This window comes from Labrus mixtus, chromosome 8 (genome assembly GCF_963584025.1).
Source record: "Labrus mixtus chromosome 8, fLabMix1.1, whole genome shotgun sequence".
Lineage (NCBI taxonomy): Eukaryota > Metazoa > Chordata > Actinopteri > Labriformes > Labridae > Labrus > Labrus mixtus.
The window spans coordinates 30,749,352-30,759,773 of NC_083619.1; the positions used below are offsets into that span (position 1 = coordinate 30,749,352).

Sequence of the window (10,422 nt, forward strand, 5' to 3'; positions counted from 1 at the left end):
GTTTGTACACATTTAAAATGTAAAGTTTTGGTTTGTGCACATTTAAAATGTAAAGTTTTTGTTTGTACACATTTAAAATGTAAAGTTTTGGTTCGTACACATTTAAAATGTAAAGTTTTTGTTTGTACACATTTAAAATGTAAAGTTTAAAATGTGAAGTTTTTGTTTGTACACATTTAAAATGTAAAGTTTTGGTTCGTACACATTTAAAATGTAAAGTTTAAAATGTAAAGTTTTGGTTTGTACACATTTAAAATGTAAAGTTTTGGTTTGTACACATTTAAAATGTAAAGTTTAAAATGTAAAGTTTTGGTTTGTACACATTTAAAATGTGAAGTTTTGGTTTGTACACATTTAAAATGTAAAGTTTAAAATGTAAAGTTTTGGTTTGTACACATTTAAAATGTAAAGTTTTTGTTTGTACACATTTAAAATGCAAAGTTTTGGTTTGTACACATTTAAAATGTAAACTTTTGGTTCGTACACATTTAAAATGTAAAGTTTAAAATGTAAACTTTTGGTTTGTACACATTTAAAATGTAAACTTTTTGTTTGTACACATTTAAAATGTAAAGTTTAAAATGTAAACTTTTGGTTTGTACACATTTAAAATGTAAACTTTTTGTTTGTACACATTTAAAATGTAAACTTTTGGTTTGTACACATTTAAAATGTAAACTTTTGGTTTGTACACATTTAAAATGTAAAGTTTTGCGAGGTGTTCCTTGGACAAGTCTCCGCTGCAGAAAAAGACTCACAGCGCCATGTTGGCCCCAAAAGACTCCAGACCAGTGACCTGGGCCGTATCCGAATTGCCAAGTACATACTCAATCTGTCAGTATGCAGTATGTACTATCTGCTGTATACTGTTAGTACCTACTGTTCAGTATGCACACACAGTAGGCAGATATTTGTTCCTACTTCGTCTGATTCATTCAGTAAGGAAGTGACGTCATTTACGTTTCCCGAACCGGCCGCATCCACCCGTTTTTTGTTTTGTTTTTTTGTTTATCTTTATTCAAGAAGAGTAACGCTCATATACAGTCAGGTAAACAAAAAACAATATCACAATGTAAATCAAGTAAAAGATTAAATAACTAAATAACATACAGTACATAAAGAACAAATGAAAGACAGCAATATACAGAATATAAAATAAACCAATAAAGACTCATTTAAATAGTGAAATCATTATTTAAATAGAGGGGGAAAGGTTTTATAATAATGCAGACATTTCTTATATTTTCTGTTGTTAATTTAAAGTAGTGATTTCAGTCGGGACTTTAACTCTAGATTAAAAATTGATTTAATTAATCCACGCTCGTTTGTTTTGATTTGGAGGCGGAAGTGACGATTTACGTTTAATTTCGCACAGCATTGCGGGTAAAATACAATTAATTTCCTGAAAGGATTCATCCGATCCATACTGCATGAAACCAGGAAGTTAGTATCCATACTGAAATGTTCAGTATACTACTGCGGTCAAGCCAGCCGCTCCTCGAGTTTACATGGTGAAATGTAGAAATAAATGAGAAATCCATTGATTTTGTGGATTTCTACCCTAACCCTAACCTCATTATCGTGATTCATAAGGGACTTTGACAGTGGATTTCTCAAAAAGTACACAGTAAAAGTACTTCATAGTACAGGTGCATGTATTATAGGAAGTACTAAGTCCAACCATATCAGAATCATTTTCTACTTATGGAAAAATTATTTTTTACAAGACATCAAATTCATAAAAAAGACTCATTATAGTGCTTTATAATGGACTTTGACAATGGATTTCACAAAAAGTACACAGTAAAAGTACTTCATATTACTTGTGCACGTAGTCTAGGAAGTACTAAGTCCACCCATATCAGAATCATTGTCTACTTATGGAAGAACATATATTTTTATATTTTTTTCCCCAGGAAAACATCTTATTTTGAAAAACGGAAGTTACCGCAGACTCGCAGTATTATTCTCAAACTAATTTCACCGACCTCCGAAGCTATTCCCTGAACAGTATTTTGTTTGCTCCCGTTTCATACACGTGTCTCTCATAGTCAGTTTTATGGTAAGACCTAGACATTTAGCACTTCACTTCATCGCTCTCTCTCTCTGCTCGCTCTGGAGTCCGGAGCATTTACCATAAAGATCAGAATACGTGGGCACTTCAGATTTAGGGGCGGCTCACTTCACCAGGTAAACTCGAGGAGAGGCTGGCTTGACCGCAGTAATATACTGAGGTGGACACAAAAAATGACCACGAGGGTTCAGTCTACTGAAACTCCTACTGAAAAGTACTGACTACTGAACTGTGACTATTATATTATATTATTATATTATATTATATTATATAAAGTACTGACTACTGAACTGTGGATATTATATTATATTATTATATTATATTATATTATATAAAGTACTGACTACTGAACTGTGACTATTATATTATATTATTATATTATATTATATTATATAAAGTACTGACTACTGAACTGTGGATATTATATTATATTATTATATTATATTATATTATATTATATTATATTATATAAAGTACTGACTACTGAACTGTGACTATTATATTATATTATTATATTATATTATATTATATAAAGTACTGACTACTGAACTGTGGATATTATATTATATTATTATATTATATTATATTATATTATATTTTATTATATTATTATATTATTATATTATATTATATTATATTATTATATAAAGTACTGACTACTGAACTGTGACTATTATATTATATTATATTATTATATTATATTATATCATATCATATTATATTATATTATTATATAAAGTACTGACTACTGAACTGTGACTATTATATTATATTATTATATTATTATATTATATTATAAAGTACTAACTACTGAACTGTGACTATTATATTATATTATTATATTATATTATATTATATTATATCATATTATATTATTATATTATATTATATTATATTATTATATAAAGTACTGACTACTGAACTGTGACTATTATATTATATTATTATATTATTATATTATATTATATTATATCATATTATATTATATTATATTATATTATTATATCATATTATATTATATTATATTATATTATTATATTATAAAGTACTGACTACTGAACTGTGGATATTATATTATTATATTATATTATATTATATTATATTATTATGTAAAGTACTGACTACTGAACTGTGGATATTATATTATATTATATTATATTATTATGTAAAGTACTGACTACTGAACTGTGGATATTATATTATATTATATTATATTATATTATTATGTAAAGTACTGACTACTGAACTGTGGATATTATATTATATTATATTATATTATTATGTAAAGTACTGACTACTGAACTGTGGATATTATATTATATTATATTATATTATTATGTAAAGTACTGACTACTGAACTGTGGATATTATATTATATTATATTATATTATTATGTAAAGTACTGACTACTGAACTGTGGATATTATATTATATTATATTATATTATTATGTAAAGTACTGACTACTGAACTGTGGATATTATATTATATTATATTATATTATTATGTAAAGTACTGACTACTGAACTGTGGATATTCAGAAAGAGACCTGGACTCCGGGGCTTTCTGTGGTCACCAGAACCACCACCTGCAATGATTCATTTTCTACATGATAATAAAGTTGTTTTGTAGAATAGTTCCTTTCTACCTGTGGAGGGCAGTAACACGCGGAGCTGCGTCTATACTGCCGGAAGAAGAAGAAGAAGAAGAAGAAGTAAAGATGGCGGAGCAGTGTGATTACAGAACAGTCGTGTTGAACTTGAGGAGTGTGTAGAGGCTGTGTGTGTGTGTGTGTGTGTGTGTGTCCGCTGAGAGGATGGCTCACCACTACCTGCGGCTGTCGGCGGGCTGCAGGAGCATGTTCCGGCTGCTGCTGTCCTCCGGAGCTCCGGCCAGGCTGGTAGGTGGACACCATGCTAACATGCTAACTGTGCTAACCGGGAGAGCGGCCAAAACAAGCCGGAACAGAGTCCTCTGTGACCCGCAGACAGGTCCGCTGATCCCCGGGCCTGCGGGGAGGACAGGTGAACGTACCTGTGTGACGTAGCTGCTCTGTCATTGGCTCATGCTGAATATGACTGTGATGATTGAAATAACACCTGTCTGTCAGGAAGTGAACTGAAGGATGTAGAGAGCTGTTTGTTACCATAGCAACAAACAAAGATGTCCCCCCCTCCCCCCCCCTCTATAGTGTCTCCCCCCTCCTCTCTATAGTGTCCCCCCCTCCTCTCTATAGTCTCCCCCCCCTCTCTATAGTGTCCCCCCCTCTCTATAGTGTCTCCCCTCTCCTCTCTATAGTGTCTCCCCCCTCCTCTCTATAGTGTCCCCCTCCTCTCTATAGTGTACCCCCCCCTCTCTATAGTGTCCCCCCCTCCTCTCTATAGTGTCCCCCCCTCCTCTCTATAGTGTCCCCCCCCTCCTCTCTATAGTGTATCCCCCCCCTCTCTATAGTGTCCCCCCCCTCCTCACTATAGTCTCCCCCCCTCCTCTCTATAGTGTCTCCTCCCTCCTCTCTATAGTGTCTCCTCCCTCCTCTCTATAGTGTATCCCCCTCCTCTCTATAGTGTCTCCCCCCTCTCTATAGTGTCCCCCCCTCCTCACTATAGTCTCCCCCCCTCCTCTCTATAGTGTCTCCCCCCTCCTCTCTATAGTGTATCCCCCTCCTCTCTATAGTGTCCCCCCCTCCTCTCTATAGTGTATCCCCCCCCTCTCTATAGTGTCCCCCCCCTCCTCACTATAGTCTCCCCCCCTCCTCTCTATAGTGTCCCCCCTCTCTATAGTGTATCCCCCCTCCTCTCTATAGTGTCTCCCCCCCTCTCTATAGTGTCTCCCCCCTCTCTATAGTGTATCCCCTCCTCCTCTCTATAGTGTCTCCCCCTCCTCTCTATAGTGTCCCCCCTCCTCTCTATAGTGTCTCCCCCCTCCTCTCTATAGTGTCCCCTCCTCTCTATAGTGTCTCCCCCCTCCTCTCTATAGTGTCCCCCCTCCTCTCTATAGTGTCCCCCCTCCTCTCTATAGTGTCCCCCCTCCTCTCTATAGTGTCTTCCCCCTCCTCTCTATAGTGTCTCCCCCCTCCTCTCTATAGTGTCTCCCCCCTCTCTATAGTGTCCCCCCTCCTCTCTATAGTGTCTCCCCCCTCCTCTCTATAGTGTCTCCCCCTCCTCTCTATAGTGTCTCCCCCTCCTCTCTATAGTGTCTCCCCCCTCCTCTCTATAGTGTCCCCCCCTCCTCTCTATAGTGTCCCCCCTCCTCTCTATAGTGTATCCCCCTCCTCACTATAGTCTCCCCCCCTCCTCTCTATAGTGTCTCCCCCTCCTCTCTATAGTGTCCCCCCTCCTCTCTATAGTGTCCCCCCTCCTCTCTATAGTGTCCCCCCTCCTCTCTATAGTCTCCCCCCCTCCTCTCTATAGTGTCCCCCCTCCTCTCTATAGTGTCTCCCCCCTCCTCTCTATAGTGTCTCCCCCCTCCTCTCTATAGTGTGTCCCCCCTCCTCTCTATAGTGTCTCCCCCCTCTCTATAGTGTCCCCCTCCTCTCTATAGTGTCTCCCCCTCCTCTCTATAGTGTCTCCCCCCTCTCTGTAGTGTCCCCCCTCCTCTCTATAGTGTCTCCCCCTCCTCTCTATAGTGTCTCCCCCCCTCTCTATAGTGTGTCCCCCCTCCTCTCTATAGTGTCTCCCCCTCCTCTCTATAGTGTCCCCCCCTCTCTATAGTGTCCCCCCTCTCTATAGTGTCTCCCCCTCCTCTCTATAGTGTCCCCCCTCCTCTCTATAGTGTCCCCCCTCCTCTCTATAGTGTCTCCCCCCTCCTCTCTATAGTGTCTCCCCCCTCTCTATAGTGTCCCCCCCTCCCCTCCTCTCTATAGTGTCCCCCTCCTCTCTATAGTGTCCCCCCTCCTCACTATAGTGTGTCCCCCCTCCTCTCTATAGTGTCCCCCCTCCTCTCTATAGTGTCCCCCTCCTCTCTATAGTGTCTCCCCCCTCCTCTCTATAGTGTCCCCCCTCCTCTCTATAGTGTCTCCCCCCTCCTCTCTATAGTGTCTCCCCCCTCCTCTTTATAGTGTCTCCCCCTCCTCTCTATAGTGTCCCCCCCTCTCTATAGTGTCCCCCCCTCCTCTCTATAGTGTCTCCCCCTCCTCTCTATAGTGTCCCCCCCTCTCTATAGTGTCTCCCCCCCTCCTCTCTATAGTGTCCCCCCCTCCCTCCTCTCTAGAGTGTCTCCCCCTCCCCCCTCTCTAGTGTCTCCCCCCCCTCCTCTCTATAGTGTCTCCCCCCTCCTCTCTATAGTGTCCCCCCTCCCTCCTCTCTATAGTGTCTCCCCCCTCCTCTCTATAGTGTCCCCCCTCCCTCCTCTCTATAGTGTCTCCCCCCTCCTCTCTATAGTGTCCCCCCCCTCTCTATAGTGTCCCCCCCTCCTCTCTATAGTGTCTCCCCCTCCTCTCTATAGTGTCCCCCGTCTCTATAGTGTATCCCCCTCCCCCCCTCTCTAGTGTCTCCCCCCTCCTCTCTATAGTGTCTCCCCCCCTCCTCTCTATAGTGTCCCCCCCTCCCTCCTCTCTAGAGTGTCTCCCCCTCCCCCCTCTCTAGTGTCTCCCCCCCTCCTCTCTATAGTGTCTCCCCCCCTCCTCTCTATAGTGTCCCCCCTCCCTCCTCTCTATAGTGTCTCCCCCCTCCTCTCTATGGTGTCCCCCCCTCCCCCCCTCTCTATAGTGTCTCCCCCCTCCTCTCTATGGTGTCCCCCCCTCCCCCCCTCTCTATAGTGTCTCCCCCCTCCTCTCTATAGTGTCTCCCCCCTCCTCTCTATAGTGTCTCCCCCTCCCCCCCTCTCCAGTGTCTCCCCCCCTCCTCTCTATAGTGTCTCCCCCCTCCTCTCTATAGTGTCTCCCCCCCTCCTCTCTATAGTGTCTCCCCCCCTCCTCTCTATAGTGTCCTCCCCCCCTCCTCCTCTCACTATGGACCCTGATTGGCTCTGAACTATTTATTTATGATATATGAGATATATGACATTTTAAATATCTGACTCATTATTTACTGATTCATACACGCTCATATCAATGTTTCATCATTTCTACTTTCCTGTTGTTGTTGCTGATTTGCTGAAACCTGTGTGTCAGGTGACGTGTTCCAACATGGCGGGACAGGTGGATAGTAGGCGGAGCCTGCTGAGGGACCTGCTGGGTGCATACAGGAGACTGAGCTCGAAGCCTCCTAAAGGTGTGTGTGTGTGTGTGTGTGTGTGTGTGTGTGTGTGTGTGTGTGTGTGTGTGTGTGTGTGTGTGTGTGTGTGTGTGTGTGTGTGTGTGTGTGTGTGTGTGTGTGTGTGTGTGGTATAACTGTGTGCCATGGCAACACTGTACCTGTTAGGCAGATGTGTGTGTGAGAAAGGTGTGACCAGAGCGGTCGCAGAGTTTCAGTCTGTAAGAGACTGACCTTTAACCCCTAATTGACCTGTGTGTGACCCCTGTTTGACCTGTGTGTGACCCCTGTTTGACCTGTGTGTGTGACCCCTGTTTGACCTGTGTGTGAACCCTGTTTGACCTGTGTGTGTGACCCCTGTTTGACCTGTGTGTGAACCCTGTTTGACCTGTGTGTGACCCCTGTTTGACCTGTGTGTGACCCCTGTTTGACCTGTGTGTGTGACCCCTGTTTGACCTCTGTGTGACCCCTGTTTGACCTGTGTGTGACCCCTGTTTGACCTTTGTGTGACCCCTGTTTGACCTGTCTGTGTGACCCCTGTTTGACCTGTGTGTGACCCCTGTTTAACCTCTGCATGTGTTCTGCTCTTTCAGGCTTTGAGAAATATTTTCCAGAAAGTCAGAAAACTCCAAAAAACGCAGAAGCTGATGCAAACACAAAAGGTAGGAAGAACTACAGACATTAACATACACACACAGACAAACACAGACACATACAGACACATACAGACAGACACAGACACATACAGACAGACACACACAGACACATACAGACACATACAGACACACACAGACACATACAGACACATATAGACGTACAGACACATACAGACACATACAGACACACACAGACACATACAGACACATACAGACACACACAGACACATACAGACACATACAGACACACACAGACACATACAGACACACACAGACACATACAGACACATACAGACACACACAGACACATACAGACACATACAGACACACACAGACACACACAGACACATACAGACACATACATACACATACAGACACATATAGACACATACAGACACATACATACACACACAGACACATACAGACACATACATACACATACAGACACATATAGACACATACAGACACATAAAGACACATACAGACACATACAGACACACACAGACACATACAGACACATACAGACACATACAGACACACACAGACACATACAGACACATACATACACATACAGACACACACAGACACATACAGACACATACATACACATACAGACACATATAGACACATACAGACGAACACAGACACACACACAGACACATAAAGACACATACAGACACATACAGACGAACACAGACACACACACAGACACATACAGACACATACATACACATACAGACACATATAGACACATACAGACACATACAGACGAACACAGACACACACACAGACACATACAGACACACAGACACACACAGACACACACAGACACATACAGACACATACAGACACACACAGACACACACAGACACATAAAGACACACACAGACACATACAGACACATATAGACACATACAGACACATACAGACGAACACAGACACACAGACACACAGACACACACAGACACACACACAGACACAGACACACACAGACACACACAGACACACACAGACACACAGACACACACAGACACATACAGACACATACAGACACACAGACACACACAGACACACACAGACACACACAGACACATATAGACGTACAGACACACACAGACACACACAGACACATACAGACACATACAGACACACACAGACACACACAGACACATACAGACACATATAGACGTACAGACACACACAGACACACACAGACACATACAGACACATACAGACACATACAGACACACACACACATACAGACACACACAGACACATACAGACACATACAGACACATACAGACACACACAGACACACACAGACACATACAGACACATATAGACGTACAGACACACACAGACACACACAGACACATACAGACACATACAGACACATACAGACACACACACATACAGACACATACAGACACACACACATACAGACACATACAGACACACACACATACAGACACACACAGACACACACAGACACACACAGACACACACAGACACATACAGACACATACAGACACACACACACACAGACACATACAGACACACACAGACACATACACACAGACACATACACACAGACACATACAGACACACACAGACACATACACACACATACACACACACACAGACACACACAGACACATACAGACACATACATACACACACACAGACACATACAGACACACACAGACACATACAGACACACACAGACACATAAAGACAGACACACACAGACACATACAGACACACACAGACACATAAAGACAGACACATACAGACACACACAGACACATACAGACACACACAGACACATACACACAGACACACACAGACACACACAGACACATACAGACACACACAGACACATACACACAGACACACACAGACACATACACACAGACACATACAGACACACACAGACACATACAGACACATAAAGACAGACACATACAGACACACACAGACACATACAGACACACACAGACACATACACACAGACACACACAGACACATACACACAGACACATACAGACACACACAGACACATACAGACACATAAAGACACATACACACACAGACACACACAGACACACACAGACACATACAGACACATACATACACACACACAGACACATACAGACACACAGACACATAAAGACAGACACATACAGACACACACAGACACATACAGACACACACAGACACATACAGACACATAAAGACACACACAGACACATACACACACACAGACACATACAGACACACACAGACACATAAAGACAGACACATACAGACACACACAGACACATAAAGACAGACACATACAGACACACACAGACACATACATACACACACAGACACAAAGACAGACACATACAGACACACACAGACACATACATACACACACACACACAGACACATAAAGACACACACAGACACATACACACACACACAGACACATACAGACACATACAGACACATACAGA

At 42.0% G+C, this 10,422-nt stretch overlaps 1 protein-coding gene across 1 annotated transcript in view; it reads left to right on the forward strand.

Moving 5' to 3' along the window:
• Positions 1 to 3,759: 3,759 nt before the first annotated feature.
• Positions 3,760 to 10,422, forward strand: part of afg3l2 (AFG3-like AAA ATPase 2) — a 23,586-nt gene continuing 16,923 nt past the window's right edge. The window contains exons 1-3 of the mRNA XM_061045528.1: positions 3,760 to 3,973; positions 7,184 to 7,283; positions 7,859 to 7,927. Of these exons, the coding sequence (XP_060901511.1) occupies positions 3,890 to 3,973; positions 7,184 to 7,283; positions 7,859 to 7,927 (253 nt within the window). The 5' untranslated portion in view covers positions 3,760 to 3,889. The remainder of the gene's footprint in view (positions 3,974 to 7,183; positions 7,284 to 7,858; positions 7,928 to 10,422) is intronic.